This window comes from Schistocerca piceifrons, chromosome 6 (assembly GCF_021461385.2).
Source record: "Schistocerca piceifrons isolate TAMUIC-IGC-003096 chromosome 6, iqSchPice1.1, whole genome shotgun sequence".
Taxonomy (NCBI): Eukaryota; Metazoa; Arthropoda; class Insecta; order Orthoptera; family Acrididae; genus Schistocerca; species Schistocerca piceifrons.
Window position 1 is genome coordinate 489,373,202 of NC_060143.1, and position 13,007 is coordinate 489,386,208.

At 39.7% G+C, this 13,007-nt stretch overlaps 1 protein-coding gene across 1 annotated transcript in view; it reads left to right on the forward strand.

Moving 5' to 3' along the window:
• Nucleotides 1-13,007, forward strand: part of LOC124803413 (facilitated trehalose transporter Tret1-like) — a 47,803-nt gene that overhangs the window by 8,693 nt on the left and 26,103 nt on the right. The window contains exons 2-3 of the mRNA XM_047264598.1: nt 901-1,189; nt 12,567-12,846. Coding sequence (XP_047120554.1) covers nt 901-1,189; nt 12,567-12,846 — 569 coding nt within the window. The remainder of the gene's footprint in view (nt 1-900; nt 1,190-12,566; nt 12,847-13,007) is intronic.

Consider the following 13,007-nt stretch of genomic DNA (forward strand, 5'->3'; position numbering starts at 1 on the left):
TGCTGCTGCAAACGTCGTCCAACTGTTCGTGCAGATGGTTGTTGTCTTGCAAACGTCCCCATCTCTTGACTCAGGGATCTAGACGTGGCTGCACGTTCCTTTACAGCCATGCAGATAAGATGCCTGTCATCTCGACTGCTAGTGATACGAGGCCGTTGGGATCCAGCAAGGCGTTCCGTATTACCCTTCTAAACCCACCGATTCCATATTCTGCTAACAGTCATTGGATCTCGACCAACGCGATACGATAAACTGCAATCGCGATAGGCTACAATCCGACCTTTATCAAAGTCAGAAACGTGATGGTACGCATTTCTCCTCCTTACACGAGACACCACAACAACGTTTCATCAGGCAACACCGGTCAACTGCTGTTTGTGTATGAGTAATCGGTTGGAAACTTTCCTCATGTCAGCACGTTGTAGGTGTCGCCACCGGCGCCAACCTTGTATGAATGCTCTGTAAAGCTAATCATTTGCATATCACAGCATCTTCTTCCTGTCGGTTAAATTTCGCGTCTGTAGCACGTCATCTTCGTGGTGTAGCGATTTTAATGGCCAGCGGTTTATACAACAGCGTAACTATACTGGTACTTCTGTGTGCCACACTAATGCCTGTAACAGCCTTTTAGCCCCCAGCCTTTTAGAATACCTACCAAGTTTCGGCGCCATACGATAATTACAGCCCACGCTGGACCCCTGTGAGTAGCAGCATTTTAATTATAACCACCTGGTACTTGAGTTCACCCCAATTAGACATTTCCTGGTGTTGCAATTTTTATGGCTAATATTGCAGTAAACATGGCAGTAGCCCGTATTGCTTGGCCAAAGCCTGCTAGCCATTAACCAGAGACAGTGCTATTCTCCAGTAGTTGTAACCAAAGCGCGGTGCTGCCCGCAGTGAACCTGAACACGTTCGCGTACGGAGCAGGCGTGGGCTGGACGGCGATGGCGCTGCCGCAGCTGCAGTCCGCCGAGGCGGGGCTGCGCGACCCGCCGCTGACGACGGACGAGGTCTCCTGGGTGTCGTCGCTGCAGCCCATCGCGGCGCTCGTCTTCACCCCTCTCTACTGCGGCCTGACGGCGCGCATCGGCCGCAAGGCGCTCGGCTACCTCACCATCGCGCCACTGATGCTCACCTGGATACTCAAGATAGCCTCCTCCTCCACCGTCGTCCTGTATGTCGCCAGGTGCGTGCAACTAACTACACGTCCCCACTCGTGCTGCCACCGTACCACAAGTTCATTTCCTTAAGTGTGTTGGCGGTGGACGTTCAAGAAATTTTAAACATGTGTATCGTATCTTCAGTGTGTTTATCTACAAGGTACGCCCAACTGAAAATGGGACCTTCGCTATAGCGGTGTTGTATATAACCCCAGTGTGTGAATGTGTTTTCCGACATATGGTATAGTATTCCCAGTTGCACAAGTAGAGTAGACGGCTTCGCAGCAATTTCCTCATTTCTGGAGAGTTATCTCTTTTGTGAACCCTCGTCACCAGTTTTTGTAAATGCCTCGTCGCTATTGCTGTGGAGGCCGAGTTACCACTGTTGTTACGGTAGGCCGAGTTTGTGAGTTCGTGGTGGTGGTAAGTTCCTATAGGACCAAACCGCTGAGATCATCGGTACCTAGGCTACCCCGCGACGCGTGAGTTCGTGAAACGGCATCTGGTGCAGTACACCGCTAAGACAATTTCTCCCTGCCACTATTACACAGCTATGCCCCAGGGTCAGGTAACAGTATAGGAAAACGAAGCTTCTACAACACTTCAACAAATTAGAAACACAGTCACACAAATGAGTTAAAAATGTGTGTGAATTCCTAAGGGACCAAACAGCTGAAGTCATCGGTCCCCAGGCTTAGCCGGCCGGAGTGGCCGTGCGGTTCTAGGCGCTACAATCTGGAACCGAGCGACCGCTACGGTCGCAGGTTCGAATCCTGCCTCGGGCATGGATGTCTTTGATGTCCTTAGGTTAGTTAGGTTTAAGTAGTTCTAAGTTCTAGGCGACTGATGACCTCAGAAGTTAAGTCGCGTAGTGCTCAGAGCCATTTTGAACCCTAGGCTTACACACTACTTAAACTAATTTTTAAGAACAACACACACACCCTTGCCCGAGGGAGGACTCGAACCTCCTGCGGGAGGGGCTGTGCAATCGGTGACATGGCGTCTCTAATCGCGCGGCCACTCCGTGCGGCTACAAATGAGTTAAAAAAATTTATTTATCTTTATGATTAGTTGGCTGATTAAGTCTGCAACACTGCATGTAATATAACACAAAAAAGGCCCTCAATGGCTAAGTGGGGAAGCTTCGCAATACATATGCAAATGCAATTTATAACAACTGTCACTTCCTTTCCAAGGATTCACTAAACGACGTTCCCTGTGTAGTCAGCCCTGGGCAATGATCTATAACCAAGTCAGGAGAGCTGCTCTTCTATCTTCCGAGTGTACCTTGTCGTCCAGTCATTCGCGGATTGTACTAGGCCGGCAAATGGCAGGGGAAATCGATAGCTTCATCCTCAACGCTGCCCGTGGCGCTGGTGGAACTAGCTCAAGAGGCGAGTCTACACCACGGGCGCCGGCTCGCAACTTCGCACCTGTGATGCTTTTTCCCTGGCTGTGACGACACAGCAGTGTTGTGTGTTCATTGCATGATGGATCCCTCCCAGGTAGCATGATGAGTGGTTATCCAATTTCTTTGTGAGAGAAAGGAGCATGCTTCACAAATTCACCTCAAGATGAAAGAGGTGTACGTAGGGCAGTGTCTCTCACGATGCACAATATTTCGGTGGTGGCAGCGTTATGAGGTGCGATATGTGGCCAAGAAGACCTTTCAGCACTTCAGAAATTTCGATGGTGGTCTTGGAGCATGCCCTTTACAGTCCCGATATATCTCATGTGACACGCATATATTTGGCCACTTGAAACAGTCTCTGAAAGTTCAGAGGTGCCGGACTCCATGGAATACTGGACCCTTCGCGACTAGGAGTTTCTACATTGAAGTTATCCAATCCCTTCCTACGCGCTGGGATTGATGTATCAACGCCAATGACAGTTACCTGTAGTTGTACTGATTCACATGAACTGTAATTATAATTTTATTAAAATATCTGCATATATAACTGCATTCTTCTTTCCATTTGGGCACATCTTACATATTAGGGCCGTCAGATCAGCGAAGTTAAGCGCTGTTGGGCTGGGCTAGCACTTGGATTGGTGACCATCCGGTCTGCCGAGCGCTGTTGTCAAGCGGGGTGCACTCAGCCCTTGAGAGGCAAACTGAGGAGCTACTTGACCGAGAAGTAGCGGATTCGGTCTCATAAATTGACATACGGCCGGGAGAGGGGTGTGCTGACCACATGCCCCTCCATATCCACATCCAGTGACGCCTGTGGGATCAGGGTGACACGGTGGTTGGTCGGTACCGTTGGGCCTTCCAATGCCTCTTCGAACAGAGTTTAGTTTTTTATATGTTAGGGCAATAAGGTTTGTTGAGGAGTCAGCGAAGATTCTGAGAACCATAACGCGGACAGGCTTCTCCACAGCAGAATATGCTTGCCCAGTGTGGTCCAGAACACTTCACGCCAAACAGGCAAACGCGAGTTTAAATAAAACTTGCAGACTAGTTATTGGTTTGTGTCACCTAAGCCTCGGTATACAAAGTGGCCGAATGTACGGACCACAGCTCCCGAAGAGCCAGTCAAAACACACTGAGAAGCCTAAGCTTGCCTTCGTCAATCTCCACCTACTTATTTAGAAATTCCTGTGGTCCTAGATCTATTCAGATCTATTCAGCCAGAAATATAAAAACTGAAATTAAATTCATAATATTTTTATCCCTTTTATCCTTAGGTGGTTTACCACCATTTCTTGGATTTCTACCAAAATGAATTGTAATACAATCATTGATGGAAAATAACATAACAACTATTATAACAATTATGGTTGTATTAACTACAATTACACTTTATTATTATATACGTATTAGATTCTCAGCCCTAATTATATCATACACAGAAAATTCGTGATCTATAAAAATAAAGTCTCAAAAATCAAGAATTATTCTTCCTATAACAGTAATAATTTCAACAATAGGATTAATCTCAACATCAACCTTAATCTCATTATACTAAGGACTTAAGTTAAACAAACTAATAACCTTCAAAGTTATAATTAAAAGAATAATCTTTTAGGCCTTAGTAAAATTTTACACCTCTAGAATTGCAGTCTAGAATCATAATTGAATATAAGACCTAAGGTATGGTAAGAGAGAAACATCTCATAAGTAGATTTACAGTCTACCACCTTAAATTCAGCCATCTTACCGCAAAAATGATTATTCTCAACAAACCATAAGGATATTGGTACTATATACTTCTTATTTGGAGCGTGAGCAGGAATAGTAGGAACATCAATAAGAATACTTATTCGTGCTGAACTTGGTCAACCAGGATCTCTAATTGGAGATGACCAAATTTATAATGTCATTATTACAGCCCACGCATTTGTAATAATTTTTTTATAGTAATACCTATTATAATTGGTGGATTTGGTAATTGACTCGTACCATTAATAATTGGTGCACCAGATATAGCGTTCCCACAAATAAATAATATAAGTTTTTGATTACTACCACCTTCACTTACCCTTCTTCTTACATCTTCTATAGTAGATAACGGTGCTGGTACAGGATGAACAGTTTACCCTCCTCTTGCAGGAGCTATCGCACATGGGGGGGGCATCTGTAGACCTAGCTATTTTTTCACTTCACTTAGCAGGTGTATCATCTATTCTTGGTGCAGTAAACTTCATTACAACAGCAATTAATATACGATCAGAAAGTATAACTCTAGATCAAACACCTTTATTTGTTTGATCTGTAGCTATTACAGCCCTTCTCCTCCTTTTATCGCTCCCAGTATTAGCAGGGGCTATTACTATACTATTAACAGATCGAAATTTAAATACATCATTCTTTGACCCTGCGGGAGGAGGTGACCCAATTTTATATCAACATCTATTCTGATTCTTTGGGCACCCAGAAGTTTACATTTTAATTCTACCGGGGTTTGGAATTATTTCTCACATTGTATGTCAAGAAAGAGGAAAAATTGAATCATTTGGAACATTAGGTATAATTTATGCTATATTATCAATTGGACTAATAGGATTTATTGTATGAGCACATCATATATTCACAGTAGGAATAGATGTTGACACACGAGCATACTTTACATCAGCAACAATAATTATTGCTGTACCTACAGGAATCAAGGTATTTAGATGATTAGCTACACTATATGGAACTAAATTCAAATTCAATCCACCGTTATTATGAGCTTTAGGATTTATTTTTCTATTTACAATTGGTGGATTAACAGGATTAGTATTAGCAAATTCATTACTTGACATCGTATTACATGATACATATTATGTAGTAGCCCACTTCCATTATGTGTTATCCATAGGAGCAGTATTCGCAATCATAGGAGGTGTTATTCAATGATACTCATTATTTACAGGATTAACTATAAATAATACATGATTAAAAATCCAATTTACAATTATATTTATTGGAGTAAACTTAACATTTTTCCCTCAACACTTCCTAGGACTAGCAGGAATACCACGACGATATTCAGACTATCCAGACGCATATACATCATGAAATGTAGTATCAAGAATCGGGTCCACAATTTCTATTGTAGGAATCATTATATTCATTGTAATTATATGAGAAAGAATGGTTACAAACCGGGCAATCAAATTTAGAGCTAATATAAGAAGATCAACAGAATGACTACAAAATAACCCACCTGCGGAACACAGTTACTCAGAGTTACCATTAATTTCTAGATTCTAATATGGCAGATTAGTGCAGTAGATTTAAGCTCTACAAATAAAGGTTTGACCTTTTATTAGAAAAATTAATTAATGGCAACATGATCAAATTTATCCCTTCAAGATGGAGCTTCACCATTAATGGAGCAACTATCATTCTTCCATGATCATACTATGGTCGTATTATTATTAATTACAGTAATTGTAGGCTATGCCCTAAGTTACATATTATTTATTGCCTATACAAACTGAAACATACTTCACGGACATTTAATTGAAACAATCTGAACAGCACTACCAGCAATTACACTAAGTTTTATTGCACTACCATCATTACGACTACTATATTTACTTGATGATTCAGTAGACGCAATAATTACAATTAAAACAATTGGACGACAATGATATTGAAGATATGAATATTCAGACTTTATAGATGTAGAATTTGACACTTATATAACACCAGAACAAGACCTAGAAAACGACGGATTTCGACTTCTAGATGTAGATAACTGAACAATTTTACCAATAAATACAGAAGTACGAGTATTAACAAGAGCACCAGACGTTCTACACTCATGAGCAGTGCCTGCATTAGGAGTTAAAATTGACGCAACGCCAGGTCGACTAAACCAAGGAACATTTACAATAAACTGGCCTGGACTATTCTTTGGACAATGCTCAGAAATCTGTGGAGCAAACCACAGATTTATACCAATTGTAATTGAAAGAACTTCAGTAAACTTATTTATCAAGTGATTATCTAAGATAATCTAAGGAGTTAGTTAAAATATATAACATTAGAGTGTCAATCTAAAATAACTAAATAATTAGTACACCTTGAAATACATCAGATGACTGAAAGTAAGTAATGGTCTCTTAAACCAAAAAATAGTAAATTAATGACTACTTCTGATGGGGAATTCAATCCAAATCCCTCAAATATCCCCTCTCATATGATTCTCCCTATTTATTATATTTTCGACTACATTAATTTTATTTAATCAAATAAACTTTTTCTCATTTAAACCAAACCTTATTAAAAGAGCAGAAAAAAGAACAATTGATATAAAGAACTTGAACTGAAAATGATAACAAACTTATTTTCAACATTTGATCCATCAACTAATATCTTCAATTTATCATTAAATTGAACTAGAACATTCCTAGGATTATTATTAATCCCATCAATATTTTGACTTACACCATCACGAATTAATATTATTTGCAATAAACTAAACTTAACCTTACACAATGAATTTAAAACATTGCTAGGACCAAAATCATTTAATGGAACAACATTCATCTTCATTTCAATCTTTATTATAATACTATTTAATAATTTCATAGGATTATTCCCTTACATCTTTACTAGAACAAGACATTTAGCATTAACATTTGCAATCGCTCTACCTATATGATTAAGATTTATATTATTTGGATGAATTAATCATACAAATCACATATTTACACACCTTGTTCCCCAAGGAACACCACCTGCATTAATATCATTTATAGTATTAATTGAAACAATTAGAAATGTCATTCGACCAGGTACACTAGCAGTACGACTAGCAGCAAATATAATTGCAGGACACTTACTATTAACGTTACTAGGAAATACAGGACCATCTATAGCAATAAACTTAATTTCACTATTAATTATTGGACAAATACTTCTATTAATTCTAGAATCAGCAGTAGCAATAATTCAGGCCTATGTTTTCTCAACTTTAAGAACTTTATATTCTAGAGAAGTATACTAAACTTATGTTAACAACTCACTCAAACCACCCATTCCACTTAGTAGATTACAGACCTTGACCATTAACAGGAGCAATTGGAGCAATAGTTCTAGTATCAGGATTAGCAAAATGATTTCACCTATTTAACATTAACTTATTTATAATCGGATTTGGAATTACACTTCTAACTATAATCCAATGATGACGAGATGTAGTTCGAGAAGGAACATACCAGGGACTACATACGGGATTTGTATCAATCGGATTACGATGAGGAATAATTTTATTTATTGCATCAGAAGTACTATTCTTTGTTTCATTTTTCTGAGCATTTTTTAGAAGAAGACTAGCGCCTACTATTGAACTAGGAATATTATGACCCCCAATAGGAATTCAACCTTTCAATCCTATACAAATTCCATTACTTAATACAGCTATTCTTTTAGCATCAGGAGTAACAGTAACATGAGCACATCATAGTCTAATAGAATCTAATCATACTCAAGCATTACAAGGACTATTCTTCACAGTACTACTAGGACTATACTTCACTATACTTCAAGCATATGAATATTGAGAAGCACCCTTCACCATTGCAGACGCAGTTTATGGATCAACATTCTTTGTTGCAACAGGATTTCATGGTCTACATGTAATTATCGGAACAATTTTCTTATCAACATGTCTACTTCGACATTCAATAAACCAATTCTCACCAAGACACCACTTTGGATTTGAAGCAGCAGCATGATACTGACACTTTGTAGATGTAGTATGATTATTCTTATATATTTCTATTTATTGATGAGGTAGATAATTGTTTTTCTAGTATAAATAGTACATTTGACTTCCAATCAAAAAGCTTGATATAAATCAAGAAAAACAATCCTAATTTTATCTACAAGAATTTTTATTAGATTTATTATTCCAATAATTGTAATAATCCTTGCAACAACATTATCAAAAAAATTAATTAATGACCGAGAAAAAAGATCACCATTTGAGTGTGGATTTGACCCAAAAAGATCAGCACGAATACCGTTCTCACTTCGATTCTTCTTAATTGCAGTAATTTTCTTAATTTTTGATGTAGAAATCGCATTAATCCTTCCAATTGTAATTATTTTTAAAACTTCAGACATTATAATCTGAACAGTATCAACAATATTTTTTATTATAGTATTATTAGGTGGACTATACCATGAATGAAACCAAGGAGCCTTACAATGAGCAGAATAAAGGGTTGTAGTTAACTATAACGTTTGGGTTGCATTCAAAAAGTATTGATATAATCAATCAACCTTAAACAGAATAAGAAGCGAAGTATTGCAGTCAGTTTCGACCTGGAAGATTGGTAAATAAAATACCCTTATTCTTATTAATTGAAGCCAAAAAGAGGTGTATTACTGTTAATAATATAATTGAACTATAAAGTTCCAATTAAGGAAATGTAAAGCCAATATGAAAGCTGCTAACTTTTTATATTAGCGGTTAAACTCCATTAACATTTCTAAAATTTATATAGTTTAAATAAAACATTACATTTTCACTGTAAAAATAATATATGTATATTTATAAATACCTAAAAGTAAAAATACTTCCTTAACATCTTCAGTGTCACGCTCTAATTATAAGCTATTTAAGTAAACGAAAAATAATACCACCAAAATAAATATTCAAAAAATAAAAGTTAAAAGATAAATCTTAAAATTAGAATCATATCAACCTTGTATATAACTAATTAAATAAATAAATAGTCTATATAAACCTTGACCACCAAATAATTCACCTCAACCATAATCAAATGACTTTGATGAATAATAACCCAATTTTAAAGGAACATATCTAATAAACTTAGTCGAAATGAAAGGTATAAACCACATAGAACCAGTAAATCTAACAAAAGAAAGCATACTTAAAGAAAATAAATTTTGAGAAAAATCAAAATTAGAAATAAGATAACCCAAATAAGCACCCAAAACAACTACAGTAATAGTTAAAAACTTCAAATAATAAGGCAAGGCAATCACATGAGGAACAGGGCCATGAACAAGTGTCAGCGTGCGAACCATTCAACGAAACATCATCGATATCGGCTTTCGGAGCCGAAGGACCTCTCGTATACCCTTGATGACTGCACGACACAAAGCTTTACGCCTCGCCTGGACCTGTTAATACCGACATTGGACTATTGATGACTGGAAACATGTTGCCTGGTCGGACGAGCCTCGTTTCAAATTGTATCGAGCAGATGGCCGTGTTCGGGTATGGAGATAACCTCATGAATCCATGGACCCAGCATGACAGCAGGGGACTATTCAAGCTGTTGGGGCTCTTTAACGGTGTGGAGCGTGTGCAGTTGGAGTGATATGGGATCCCTGATACGTCTAGATACGACTCTTGACAGGTGAGACGTATGTAAGCATCCTGTCTGATCACCTGCATCCATTTATGTCCATTGTGGATTCTGACGGAATTGGGCAATTCCAGCAGGACAATGGGACACCCACACGTGCATAATTGCTATAGAGTGGCTCCAGGAACACTCTTCTGAGTTTAAATACTTCCGCTGGCCACCAGGTTCCCCAGACTTGAACACTACTGAGCATATCTGGGATGATTTGCAACGTGTTGTTCAGAAGAGCTCTTCACCCCCTCGTACTCTTACGGATTTGTGGACAGCCCTGCAGGATTCATGGTGTCCTTTCCCTCGAGCACTACTTCAGACGTTTGTCGAGACCACGCCACGATGCGTTGCGGCACTTGTGCGTGCTCGCGGCGGGCCTACACGATACTAGGCAGGTGTACCAGTTTCCTTGGCTTTTGAGTGTATATGAGGAATGTAAATGGCGTTATTCTTTCCTATTTTGTACGAATACACAGAAATGCTGATCATTTGCCAATATGTGCACGTTTTAATGCATACCGCTTTACGATGTTACAGTTTTAACATTCAGCAGTGTGCCAAAAAACTGTGCCTGATCCGGTTTCCTGGCCTCTGAACTAAATTGTCATTGTTCCCAGCGTTCCTAGTCAGGCGTGTAGTCTTGCAAGGGTTATATGGAGGTTTCTGGAATGACGTATTGTGAAGTACAACCAAATTACTACCAGTTTAACAGACAGACGTACAGTACATAAAATAAACCACTATTTTATCAGCTTTGATCTACTTCTCCTGGAAACTATTACATGGTATTGGATACTCGGCCGTTAATCAATCGTAACGGTGAAATCTTACTTAAAGAAAAAATATTTAAAACACAAAAAACAAAATGCATGACTGTGATAGGCAAAGTTAGGTTTATGAATTAGGCAAGATGCTGGAAATAACTGATATGTAACTACATTCAATTAAATATTTATTGGACATTAAACACCCAGGCCGTGTAATAGCATTTGGAAACTTTCTGATAAGCTCCTTCCAACAATGATTCAGTAAAAACAACCACCAATTCCAAACAAAATAAATGATTTAATTGGAATAAAATTCTTAATAAGAAATTCCTTAAACATACTTAAATGCAGCTGAATTCTCACAAAATTTCTTATGCTGGTTTAAATGGAATAATGTTCTCAAGTTCCTTATAATCTCTCAGAAACGCATGTGGTAATACAATACTATACCGACCAGTGATATTGTGATTTAACACAACCCTCAACTAGCTACGCCCATGCGTGACAATGGCCTCCACATACCATCAACTGAACAGCAAACTCACAAAATACGACAAGGTTTCCTGCAACACGTGTAAACTCCTTAATCACTGAAATATTCGATGAACATATCCACTAAATAATCTCCACCTTGGTTTTAAAATGTTAATCCTAAACCCACAATAAATTTACTATTAATTAGCACCCCTGAAGGGACCACAAGATTAATTATCATTTAAAATTGCCATAACGGCACTATAGTTTAACATGCCGCTTAACTGTGGGCACAATCCTGGAAACACAACTGTCAGTACAAAAAGAGCCTGGGTTTGAACAATTTACCCTTTGACTCACCTTAACGGCGAACAATTTACCAGTATCCAAACTTGCCAATGACGACCAGTCCCTACCACACAGTGTTAGAACATCTGCTAAACACAAATTCACTTCACGGGCCCTAGCTAACTGATGACAGTTACCAACGCTGCGTTAAATGACATGAGTGTGACCTTTAAATTTCGACATACAATGCCAACATAAACCGTAAAATTACTAAATACTGAAAACCAGAATGGTGGAGAGCAACCGTTTCACATTTGCAGACCAAGTTCACTACTTCTCACCTAGTGCCCGCCAAACTAAAAAAATACTCTGCTCTGCGTCCACCAAATTTAGGGAGGATTTCTAAGGTTTGTCAACCTTCAGCAAAATCGGGTTCGGTTCGATACACAGCCACGTCCCCATCCAAGGAACAGCAGCAGCCCCTCCCAAGGCGCCACACTCGAAATTAGTGCGTCTGATTTGCAGAATAGAACCCCCTTGCTATCTTGAAGCCTTCTCCAGGAATGCGGAACCAGTTGTCTTCATAAGGACTGCGAACCCCACACTCCTCACTAAGGCACTAACAACGTCTCTCTCTCTCTCTCTCTCTCTCTCTCTCTCTCTATGTAGACGCGCAAACACTTCCCTATACTCGCTCTCCGTCACAGAGCCAGCCTGTCAAAAACATACGCAGCCATGTGACTACTGGCTCCAGCCGCTCGTTTCCTTGTCTCATCTGCCTGAGACCGTTAAAGCTATGACCTTGACCTCACGAGTCTGCCACCGGTTCCGACCGTGGCGTCACAATCATCTTACTCACCAAACAAAGATCATCTCAAGCCATTGGACGTACTGATACGGACCACGCCACATCTCACCAATGATGTCGAAAGTGTGGGGTTAGAAAAAAGGGATGCAGTTTTCCAACATTCACTATCACGATGAACAGCTGAAAAGTAGACCAGAATGGCCATCGGCACTACGTGACGAGCGGCCTTTGTCTCAGGGTGGTGGCCGGGGCGAACGCGGCCGGGTCGCTGGTGCTGCCCTCTATCTACGTGAGCGAGATCGCCAGTGACGACGTGCGCGGCGCGCTGGGCAGCTTCCTGGCGCTCGCCGGCAACTCGGGTATCCTCTTCGCTTACATCGTAGGCGCTTACCTCACTTACGACGTCGTCCTCTACGTCTGTCTCCTCCTAGTGGCACTCTACGTCGTCACCTACTTCTTCATGCCAGAGACTCCGTTCTGGTTAATGAGTGCTCGGAAGTACGAAGACGCCAAGAAGGTACGTAAATCATCTTGTATGTCTTCATGCTGGACAGCTATGTTTCTTGATGTATAGATCTCCGGGATCACGGCCGTAACTAATTCTTTTTCTTTTGAGATAGCTCAGCGGAGAAATGTCTAACCATCTATAACATATAATCTCCTGACCACCCGTGTGTG